We start from the raw sequence: 12,077 nt of genomic DNA, 5'->3' as shown, positions 1-12,077 counted from the left end.
AACAAAGAAAGTTTCCCTCCACATATAAACCTTTCCTTGACCCTCCACAACAACAAACTAATACTATATTTGTCCTTCTGTGATTGACTTATTTTACTCAGCATAATGTCCTCCAAGTTCAACCATATTATGTGGTATTTTGCAGACTGTACATTATTCTTTAGTGCTGCATGGCATTCCATTATGTGTATGTACCATCGTTTGGTCATCCACACTTCCGCTATAAATCTCAGAGATAAGTCCTTTGCCAGATATGTAATTATCGGCAAATATGAATTTGCTGCTGTCATTTTTGTTATGTACTTTCTCGTGGTGTCGATTTCTTTATTCCATATAATTTTCCATGCTGAGTTCATTTTGTTTATGAATCATGTTATCACTTTCTTCCACAATGCAAAGTCTTAACAAATAATGGGAACCAGCCATGGTTTTGATATATGAATACATGAATGAATCTGGGGTCAGGGCTACACCAAAATGCACAAGGAGCCTAGAGATTCTGCCCAAGTCCCTACTGCCTTCCCTTCCCCTCACCAGTCTGCCCTCACCCCACATGGAACTATGATCTACTGGCACACAAATACATATATACAGTCCCTGTATGCCCAGGAGAGGAGGAAAGGAGAAGTTCTCTTATGGGCTAACCTAGAGCCCCAGAGAATTAAATATTGCAGATGAAGCAAACACAGTACCTCGATGAAGCAAAGATAGATGCGTTGAGGCCCCCAAAGCAGGACAGGGCAACAGCAATGGGGATGGTCCAGCTGAACATGCCAAAGGTCTGGTCAGCAAATGTCTGGGGGCAGAACACAGAAGGGGCACTTAACACAGGACAGGGTCTCATAAGCCTCCTGTACTTATGCTGCCAGAATAAACGCAGTCCCTGCTGGGCAACCCACCCTCTGGCCTAAGCCCACCCCCTCCTCCTACAGAGCTGGAGTGGCTGCAGGAGGAGAAACCAGGTCATTCAGGGAGCTGGGGATCATGAGATGATGAGCAAATGGGGATCGCCAAAGACTCACCACAGCCACAGCATCACTTTCCAGGACATCTGAAATGCTCAGCACTGTGTAATAGGCCACATTAGTCAGGGTGTAGATGAGTGTCACAATTGGCATAGAAATCCCAATGGCCAAGGGCAAATTTCTGTCAGGACAAGTGAAGACAGGATTGCCTAAAACCAACCTCTCCTTTGAGCGAAAGTTCACCCAGTCTCCACTGGGATTTTTGTGACATTTAATAGTTTGCTGGCCCCGTGTCTTTAAAGCTGGCTCCTCTTCCCCCCTGTGGCCTAGGATAAGTAGGGATCTCACTCTGAGCTTTCTACTCAGTGAGAAACAGAGAATTCCTGACAAGACTTGATCCTCACCACAGTGGGACCAATGAGTCCTACTGAGGAAGCAGCAGTGTCCTCAAGGAACTAGTGGCCCAGGAAAGCTAGGAGCTAGCTGGCTGGCCAGAATATCTCGTGGCTCCCCAGGCTGCAGCTTTAGCACCAAAGTGTAAATAGGGCCTACCATCTCAGCCCCAGGCAGTCCACTGTGACTAAGGGGGGCTCTACTCTAGGAAGGACCCCAGGGCTCCTCCAGCTGAACATGGGGGCAAGGAGCCAAGGGCTTCCCCACCTTCACTCACTCTCATCCCAGCCTCCAGCCTCTCCTAGCAGAGACAGAGGAGGAGAAGGTATAAAGCATAGAGGGAGGAGGGGAGGGAAGAGGACAAGTGTACCCACTGTCAGCAGGAGTTCCAGCCAAGTTGGGGAGTTGAGAGTGTGATCCCGCCTTTACCTTTCTGGGTTTTTGATTTCTTCTGTTACAAAATTAAGGGTATCCCAACCTGAGTAAGAGAAGAGGGCAGAGTAGAGGGCAAGAGAGAGATCTCCCACATCCCAGGAGGAACCCTCAAAGGCATTCTGAAAGTGCTCAGAGTGTCCTATAGGGGCAAAGGCAAGTGTGGGGTTCAGAGGGAAGGAGGCGGTAGAGAAGAGAGGAAGAAAGACAAAGGGTTTAAGGAGAAGAGGAAGGATAGGACAGAGAAAGATGAGAGAAGAAGGAAGATGGGAAAAGGGGGAAAGAGAAAGATGGGAGAAATAACAAAAGAAGGGAAAACAAGAGGGGAGGGAGAAAAAAAAAAAACATAATTTAACACCAAAGGAACAATCAGCAGCAGCTCCCTCCCCTTTATTACCCCACTCACCCCCTCAAGAAAGTTCATATTCCCTTCCTAAAACAGACAATCTCAGAGGGAAAAAGGCATCTGTTGGCTGCTCACTCTGATGTGGCAACACCTTTTCCAAAGCCTTACAGAATCTCCATTCCTGCAAGGGACCTTCCAGCAGGCCATAGCACTTCATCTTTTTTCAAAAAAGAACATGGTTCATATAAAGGAGTCAGTTTTCCTTAACAACCTGTGGAACCAGCTCTCTTGGCCCAGACCACTACACAATTTGGGCTGCTCAGGTTCATGGAGAGAACTCTGTTGCTCTACTTGCAGGCCTGCGGTTGCCTTAGGAAACCACAGACTATATAGGGACTGGGGTCATCTTATCGCACACTATGCCTGGGCTAGGTCTGGGCCACCTCTACCCTCCAGGGCCCTGGACACTCCAAGTCCAGGCATCTATTTAGTCTCTGGAGACAACAGACCTGAAAGCCCCGGAAGTAGCATCAGACACACAGGGCTGAGGCCCTCTGGACATCTGAAGTTTTTACTAAGACTCAGCCTTCTAAGGAAGTATGTCACCCCCTGCAGAAAGCCTAGACCCATCTCTCAATGTGGCAAAAAAAAAAAAAGGCCGGGTGTGAAGCAAGAAAAGGATAAACAGAAACCTCATCTCCCAGGGGTATCAGCCATCACACCCAGCAGCAGCAACCTGAAGCACAGATCCTGATAGAAGCATTACTCAACTACCCAAGTTGACTCTAAGATACTGCTGAGACTCCAGGAACATCCAGACGGTTGGCTGTACTTAAAAACAGCTTTTTAGACTCCAAACCCAAAGTTGATTCAGTAGTCTGAGACACTGCTCTCAGCTCCCCACAAACACAGCCAAGTTTGGGGCTGATGGCCTACAGAACGTGGATGATTGAGATTGCCTTGATCAAAGACAACTCAGGGCTTCTCTAAAGGCTCAGGAGATCTTACAGGCCTGTGCCCCTCACTGTCAGTCTGCTCCAATCCAGAAATGAAGTATCTTAAAGACAACATACAGGAAAGACAGTACCAACCTCACAATATTTTAACATGTGACTTAGAGCTGGCTTTGGTAAGGAATGTTAAGTAAGAAGTCCAGATAAAAAGTAAAGCCTGCAAAATAACCACCATACCTCTCCAGTACCCACAGCCCCACCTCTCTCAAGGAGAACCAAGTTTTCCTACTTCCTGCCTGGCAGTCACAGACCAGAAACAGGGCCAGGACAGGGCTCACTCTATCCCCACTGATTACTTTTATCAATCAATAGGTTAGTTTCTTGCAATATTTCCAGCCTCCACAAAGGAAAAGCAGCCCTGAGAGAAGGACTGACTCATCCACTTGGACAAGCCAGCCTGGTCCAGGGAGCCCAGGAACAGATTTCTAGTGTCACTGACACACTCTAATCTTGACGTAGAAAGGAGTTAGCAGTAAAGCTAACAGAGTTCCCATGTTCTTCTCAGGGAATCCAGAGGAACCGCTTCCTTCCCACCTCAGGCCCCTCTTACCCTGGCACAGTTTAACAAAGCCCATGATAATGATGGCAATGAGCGCTAGGACCTTGGCGTAAGTGAACGTATCCTGCACACGCGTGCCCCACTTCACATAGGCACAGTTCACAAATGTCAGCAGACCTAGGAGAGAAAACAGAGGGAGACCTTATGTCACCATCACCGGAAGGCTTGCGCTGAGAGGCTTTATGCAGAGCATCACTCTGCCCTTTTTGCCTAAGGCAAAGGGGCCAATAGACTAGTGAGAACCAGGAGAACAGGCAAATGGGGGAAATCCCTACTGGCCCCAGCTGAGAGGACACACGAGTGTCCTGATGCTGTTATCAAGTCAAAATGCAAAAGCACGCAGTAGCATACGTTCACATAGTCTGATACCCAGACCTATTCTGGAAATCTACCCTCTCCCCGCCAGGCCCAGGAATGGTTGATTTCACCCAGTCCTCCCCAGCAGACCACCAAGGTTCCAAACCACAAGCAGAACAAGACCTCTCCATGGCCAAGACAGAGGGTAGAGACAAGAGAAGCCCGTCAATAAATGAGGAGAATATGAATGCAAAGGGAAGGCCACTGAAGAATTAAAGGGACAATGTTTTGCATGTGAGTGTAAAAAAGAAGCCTGTTGTATGCCTGATATTTTCATATACATTCCCTCATTCAATTCTCACAACCCCAAAATAGAGATTTTTTAAAAATTTTATTGTTGTTGTTAAGAATATACCCAGCAAAATATACACCAATTCAACAGTTTCTATATGTACAGTTTAGCAACACTGATTACATTCTTTGAATTGTGCAACCATTCTCACTTTCCTTTTCTGAGTTGTTCTTTCCCCATTCACATAACCTCACTGCACCCTCAGGAGACTATCTAATCTTTCTAGTTGCTGTTGTCACTTTGATCTCATATAGACAGTTCTTAAAAGTACATAATGCTCAAGGCAGATATTTTTTACTAGTTAAGCTAAACTATTGTTTAGATTTAAGAGACTTCAGGGAACATTGTTGGTTTAAGTTTTAAAGATTATCTCGGGGCAATAGTTTAGGGCAACAGCTTCAGGGGTTTACCTAACCCCACGGCTCCAGAAAGTCTGGAATCCATGAGAATTTGAAATTCTATTCTGCCCAAAACATAGATATATTTATTCTCACCAAGATGAGGAAACTGAGGCTAAATAGCCCGCCCAAGCTCACTGGGACCCCACTGAAACTTCCCCCACTCCCTCCCAGTCCTATCCAAACCTCCCAGTTCTCATGTCATTATTGTTGACCAGTTCCTCACATACTTCAGTCACATCTGGGACCTATGTTGAGGGTCCCAGCATCTTACCCCTGCTAAACAAGGACTGGTCTGATCCATGGAGAGGACATGAGAGCAGTATGCAAGAAGTTCCAAGGCAAGAGGGAACACTGTGACACTTCTAAGCACTGTCCCTAGCTTTCCCAAAACAAAAAATTGGGGGCCTAATGGACATCTGTGAGCTCTGGTGGCGTAGTACCTAAGGCATTTGATTGCTAACCGGAAGGCTGGAGGTTCAAACCCACCATCCACTCTTTGGAAGGAAGGTTGGGCAATCTACTTCCGTAGAGATACAGCCTCAGAAACCCAAGGCGGGGTCTCTATGAGCCAGATCCGACTTGACGGCAGTGAATTAATGGGCATTTAAAATACAACTATTGGTCTATACTCATCTAGACCAAGAGAAAGAAGGAAACCAAAGATTCACAGAAGAAACCAGTATACAGGAATAATACTTCTCAGAAACCTAGGCCTCATCTATCCTGAGACCAGAAAAACTAGACAGTGCCCAGCTACCACTAACAACCATTCTAACTGGGGACAAAATAGGTGGTCCCAGATAGAATGGGAGAAAAATGCAGAATAAACGTCAAATTTCTAACAAAAGCCAGACTTACAGGACTGGTAGAGACTAGAGGATCCCCCAGGACTACTACCCTAAGATATCTTTTAAATTTGGAACTGAATCTATTCCTGGAGGTAAACTTTCAGTCAAATAATAGATTGGCTCATAAAATAAATAATATATCACCTATGAGTCGAATCAACTCAGTGGTGGTGAGCTTGGTTTTTTTAGGTTTTTTTTTTTTTTTTAATGAATAGTACTGTTTTCCTTTTAAATAATCATCCAAATAAAACCAAACAGTCAATATTTACCCTAAATTAAAGTTGGGAAGTAAAGGGCAGGTGGGCAGTGAAGCTAGATAAATGAAAACAGAACAACCAGAACGTAATTATGATAATGTTGACACATTGTGAAAAATATAACCAATGAGACTGAACAATATGCACCAAAAAAACCAAACTCACTGCCATCAAGTTGATTCTGACTCACAGCGACCTCTAATGGGTTTCCGAGGCTATAAATCTTTATGGAGGTAGATTGCCTCATCTTCCTCCCATGGAGCAGCCAGTGGGTTTGAACTGCTCACCTTCTGGTTAGCAGCCAAATGCCTTACCCCCTATGCTACCAGAGCTCCTTAACAATATGTATTGAAATTGTCAAAAGAGGAATCTAATTTGCAGTGTAAACTTTCACCAAAAATACAATTAAAAAAAAAAAAGGAAAGCCTATATGCCACACCACCTCCAACTATCCATTCTGCATTCTCTCTTTCAGCCAAACTCTCTCCTGACTGGTGCCACATACACGAATAAGGGAAATGTCCTCCCCTCCTCCTGCCATAGCCAACATCAAGTCCCACTTTTAAGGTCTAGCTCAGCCTCCACCTCCTCTGCAAAACCTTCCCCCAAATATACCACTTAGCCTCTCACTGAATTCTCCCTTCCCTGAACTCTATAGTCATGTGGACATCCGTCTCAAGTAGGTTTCTTCCTAATGTGTTGTGGCTTCTGCCTCCCCAGGAAGATCACAAATTCTCAGAAGGCAACAAAAGTACATTGTTTTCTTAATTTCCACTGCCAAGCAAAGAGGGGAACCAATGAACTATGGTTGGTTCCAACCACCAATACCCTGCAGCTCAGCAACTGTCAAAAGTTGGACCTTGCTCCACCCAAACGGAGAGGAGCACCCAGGACCAGCCTATGGAAAGAAACACTTGTGGCTGAACAGCCTCTAGTGCTTCCAAGGCCTCCACTCAATACTCTGGCAAATGAGACAGGTAATTTCTAGTCAATCATACAAAGTGAGGGCTGGGGGGCAATGGTCAAGGGGCAAAACCCAAAGGAATGCATGCTGCTAGGAGGTATTCCTAGGGACCTACCCAGCTGATCAAAGTTTGGTATGTAGAGATTACCCAGTCAATAGCCACCAGAAATCTACAGACCCCTGTGCAATACAGTATGTATATTTTGAGGTACATGGCAGCCCCTCTCTTCCCCTCTCATGACTGAGCTAGTGGGAGACACTGGACTGAGCTGAGCCTATTAGATCATCTCTCCAGGAACAAAGAATTGGGATAAGAGATTGAAGAGATTGAATTTAACAGTAGTAAGCAACAGAGTCAGGAACAAAAATCAATCAAAGCTACCTTATACAAGCCCAAAGTATAGGGAACAGGAACCACAAGTAAGCAGAGGGAGGAAATAAGACCACCAAGAGAAGCAGAAGTGAGAGCGTGTGCAGCCTGTGAGAAACAGACTGACAGAAAAAGACCCAAAAACAGGAGTCAGAGGAGAGACAAGAGCGAAAGACAAGGAGAGGAAACAGAGGAGGAGGCAAAGAGAAAGAGACAAGAGAAGAGGAGATAGAGACAAGGAGACAGAACTAAAGGGACAGAAAGTAAGAAAGACAACAAGACGAACACACTCACGGAAAAAGAGACTGCCTGACAACTTTCGTTGCTGTGCTTCACTGTTTGTAGGACCAAGATGTAGCTGCAAGATAAGGAAGAGAAGCAAGCTGATACAGTCCTCATCCCTGCCAGAGAGTTCCGAGAACTATCTGCCAAGCAGAAGCCAAGTCTCCTGATAGTTTTCCTGATTCTAACTAAGAAAAAAAAACTTTTCAACCACCGGAGATCAGAAGAGCAGTATTTGCACAGGGAGATAGTTCAGAGGGCAGGTATGCATAGGAAAGACGGACACAGGGAAAAGGTAACCAATGAGAGACAGTGAGAATAGAGCTGTTACATTATGAGGATTGCAATCAATGTCTTAAAACAAAGTGTATGAATTGTTGTATGGAAAATGAATTTGCTCTGTAAACTTTCACCCAAATCACAATAAAATATTTAAAACAAAAAACTTCTGATCCCAGATCAGTTATCTGATCCCAGTTTTCCATGCCTCCCAGAATTCTCAGCCCCACCCAGGTCACCACAGGCTCTATCAGGGATTGAAAAGAAGACAAGGAGGCTAGGCCTTGAGGCCAGGTGTTCAACAAAACAACAGCCTTTCCCTTTTCTCCAATTTCATTTCCTTGCTGGACAGGCCTGCACCAGTGAATGCTGGACTCATGCAAGGGTCTTCAAGGTTCTTTGGGGACTGGCTGTGAAAAAGGAATACTCGGAATAGCAGATCAAGCCCCAATCCTAAAAAAGAAACAAATCCCCAAAGTCTTTCTGTGACAGATTGCTAGTTACCTTCCAATATCTTTTCTTTTTCCTTAGTAATAAAAATTTTACTGGAGTCATAGTAAAGTAAAGATGACATTTCCTAAACTCCCTTGTAACTAGGTATGATCATTAAACAAAGCTCTGGGCCCAGGGATATGTTGTTGTTGTTGTTAGGTTAGGTGCCATTGAGTCAAGCCAACTCATAGCAACCCTATGTACAACAGAATGAAACAATGCCTGGTCCTGTGCCTTCCGTACAATCACTGCTATGTTTGAGCCCATCATTGCAGCCACTGTGTCAATCCATCTTGTTGAGGATCTTCCTCTTTTTCACTGACTCTCTACTTGACCAGGCATGATGTTCTTCTCCAAAGACTGATCCCTCCTGATAACATGTCCAAAATACCTGAGATGAAGCCTTGTCATCCTCCCTTCTAAGGAACATTCTGGCTATACTTCTCCCAAGATCGATTTGTTCATTCTTCTGGCAATCCATGGTATATTCAATATTCTTCACCAACACTGTAATTCAAAGGCATCAATTCTTCAGTCTTATTCATTGTTTAGCTTTCACATGCATATGAAGTGATTAAAAATACCATGGCTTTGGTCAGGTGCACCTCAGTCTTCAAAGTGACATGTTTGCATTTTAGCACTTCAAAGAGTTCTTTTGCAGCAGATTTGCCCAATGCAAGTGCAATACATCATTTGATTTCTTGACTACAGTTTTCCTGGGTGTTGATTGTGGATCCAAGTAAAATAAGAACCTTGACAACTTCAATTTTTTTCTCCATTTATCAGAATGTTGCTTATTGCTCCAGTTGAGAAGATTTTTGTTTTCTTTATGTCAAGGTATAATCCATACTGAAAGCTGTAGTCTTTTATCTTCATCAGTAAGTGCTTCAAGTCCTCTTCACTTTCAGCAAGCAAGGTTGCATCATCTGCATTATCGCAGGTTGTTAATGAGTCTTCCTCCAATCCTGATGCCATGTTCTCCTTCATATAGTCCAGTTTCTTGGATTATTTGCTCAGTATAGATAGCAAAAGGATAAAACTCTGATGCACATGTTTTCTGATTTTAAACTATGCAGTATCTCCTAGGTCTGTTCAAATGACTGCCTCTCGGTCAATGTACAGGTTCCTCATGAGCACAATGAAGGGGTCTGGAATTCCCAATCTTCACAATGACATCCATAATTTGTTATGATCCACACAGTCAAGAAAATATAGTGTGGCAGCAGTGTCAGACCTCAACAAGTCAGGAAGAGAATCATTACCAACATCAGCAGCCCCAGATTGACTGCTATGGGTCAGATATACTTCCAACCTCTTTAACAATTTTGACACCAGCCATCCCTCACATAGCACTCTCTACTCTGCTGGGTTTGATAATTCATTGTAGTAGTCACACAGAACTCACAGACTATACACACTTATGGGATTGAATGATGAAGTAACACATTATAAGTCAAGATCAGGAACAATACAAGTGTGGTAGTTAAGTTTGTGTGTCAACTTGGCTAGGCCTGGTTGAGTGGCTGGGCAGCTGGATGTAGTATTCCCCATGATGAGACTGGTAATCAGCTCCATGGTGGAATCTGTGAGCAGCTGAGTAGCTGCCTTTGGGTATGTGGTCTGCTTCCTGTATATAAGAAATAGCTTTGGGAATGGTCTCCAGCTTATGACATGCTTGGACCCTGCATGTAGCTGCGTCGTTGTTAGCAGCCTGCCATGCTCTGCCAACCTTGAGACTTACAATGGACTTGAATTAATGGCCTGCCGTGTGGTTTAGTAACATCAGGACCGTGCCATTTTATTTGTTGACCTTGGGCTTGTTAGCCTCAGCAGCCAGTAGCTGCCTGAGTGAAGAAATGCCTCTAGCTTCAGTGGGCTGGGACTAAGAGGCAGAGCTAAAGCCCAAGGTGGAGAGGCTTTCACACGGCCCCTAGAGCCTGGCACTTTGAACTCAGACTTAAAGCCTCTAAATTGTAAGAATGAACTCCTTTTTGTTCAAGCCATCCCATTTGTGGTACATTCCTGTCAGAGTGGCACTAGGGAACCAGAACAAGAACAAGAAGATACAGTTCTTCGGTCAGCACAGCTTCAGTCAGCCATGGCCACAGGCAGACCTGTCTCTGGCCCTCTGCCTCCTGGCCTGGCCTCTGCCCTACTTAGGCAAGTGTTACAAAGTTCTTTAGCTGCCAATGAGTGCCTGGAGGCATCCCACTCCACCAGTAAACCTCCGTCCAAAGACACTAAGCTCTCTAGCTCCATGCGTTAGCAAGCCTAGGTCTGCCAAAAAGTACCCAGAAGCATCCCACTCTGCCGGCACACTGCTTGCCACAAGGTGCACAGCTTTCTCACTCTGTGGGCCAAGAAGCCACTGTTCCATCTCGTGCCAGTCTCCTGGTTCTGCGTTGCCAGTTCTCTGCCACCTTGCCTCTGCTGCTTGCTATCTCACACCAGCTGTCTCCTGAGTCTAAGAGGTTCTCAGCACATAGACTCCAGGTCCTCTCCTGTCTCTTTTTCTTGGTGGTAGTGAGGTTCCCCACTCACTGTAGGATTAGTTCTATTTTTTTTTTTTTAAAGTCTAGCAGGATGGCAAAATTGACCAATCCCCTCAGGAGGGTTCTATATACCTTGTTTGTAATGGTCCCACCCCAACAGGTTCCATTTATCTTATTTGCATTCTTAGCAGGGTGTTCTTTATTGGCCACAAACACTATATTTGCATAGTCCCACTCAATCACTGTGTGAGAGTTACAAAGACTATGGCTAGAAAAAACATATTAAGTAATTCACTGCACCACAACAGGTAAACATCTTTCTCGTATTCTCTGCTTTCAACCAAGATCCATGTGACATCAGCAAATATAAGCAGATGTTTTATATAAGATCTCAAGAAGTATCTATAAAGGGAGTTGTATGCCTTCATTTGTCCTTCCTACCAGTTACAATGCAGATACTATAGCTAGAGCTTGAGTAGCCATCCTGACCTCAGCCACACACTAAGGATGGCAGACTAGTAAGACAGAAGGAAAGAACCTGGCTTGTGGGAGAATTTATGACACTATCCTACCAACACCATACTTGCTATCTTTAACATGTTTGAGCAATGTTATTTTGAGGTTTTTTGTTATTTACAACCCAAACTAATCCTGAATAATACATATGTCCTCTAACAGAACTGAACCTCTCACGTAATCTCTTTCTGATGAGGCAATGGCCTGGCAATCTGATGCTGAAGTCCCAGTTATGCTGACAGTCACGGCTCCCTTTTCCCAAGAAAACAGGGAGAGAAAGAAAGCCTTCTAATTCCTCCTACAACAGGCTGGGTGTTGCTAAGGGGCATTCAAGGACAGAAAAGTTCAATTCTAAACAACAACAAAAGGAGTAGGGGAACATAGAAGTGCAAGTCCCTTTGGAGAGAGATATCCTACAACAGTCTACGGGGAGGGTATAACTTAGGGTTTTTAGTTGCCACAGAGTCAACTCTGACTCATGGTGACTCCATGTATAGAACTGTGCTCTGTAGGGTTTTCAGGCTGTGACCTTTCAGAAGTAGATCACCACGCCCGTCTTCTAATGCATCTCTGAGTGGGTTCAAATTGCCAATCTTCAGGCTAGCAGTTGAGCGCTTAACTGTTTGCACCACTCAGGGGACATAAACCCTTCCAAATTGAGATCCTATAATTAAGCAGCTGTTGTTGTTGTTGTTGTTTGCCGTCGAGTCGGCCCCGACTCATAGCGAACCCTCCTTGGGTTTCCGAGGCAGTATCACTACGGAAGTAGGATTGCCCAACCTTCCTTCCCAGGAGTGGCTGGTGGGTTTGAACCGCCAG

General features: G+C 44.8%; 1 protein-coding gene across 1 annotated transcript in view; it reads right to left on the bottom strand.

Moving 5' to 3' along the window:
* Positions 1 to 12,077, bottom strand: part of SLC7A6 (solute carrier family 7 member 6) — a 24,469-nt gene that overhangs the window by 6,949 nt on the left and 5,443 nt on the right. The window contains exons 2-5 of the mRNA XM_007940290.2: positions 3,700 to 3,825; positions 1,788 to 1,932; positions 1,023 to 1,146; positions 693 to 796 (exon numbers count right to left, since the gene is read on the bottom strand). Of these exons, the coding sequence (XP_007938481.1) occupies positions 693 to 796; positions 1,023 to 1,146; positions 1,788 to 1,932; positions 3,700 to 3,825 (499 nt within the window). The remainder of the gene's footprint in view (positions 1 to 692; positions 797 to 1,022; positions 1,147 to 1,787; positions 1,933 to 3,699; positions 3,826 to 12,077) is intronic.

The sequence above is a fragment of the Orycteropus afer genome, unplaced genomic scaffold (genome assembly GCF_000298275.1).
Source record: "Orycteropus afer afer isolate SDZICR_OR568_19922 unplaced genomic scaffold, OryAfe1.0 scaffold00067, whole genome shotgun sequence".
Lineage (NCBI taxonomy): Eukaryota > Metazoa > Chordata > Mammalia > Tubulidentata > Orycteropodidae > Orycteropus > Orycteropus afer.
This window is presented reverse-complemented; position numbering and strand designations above follow the sequence as displayed.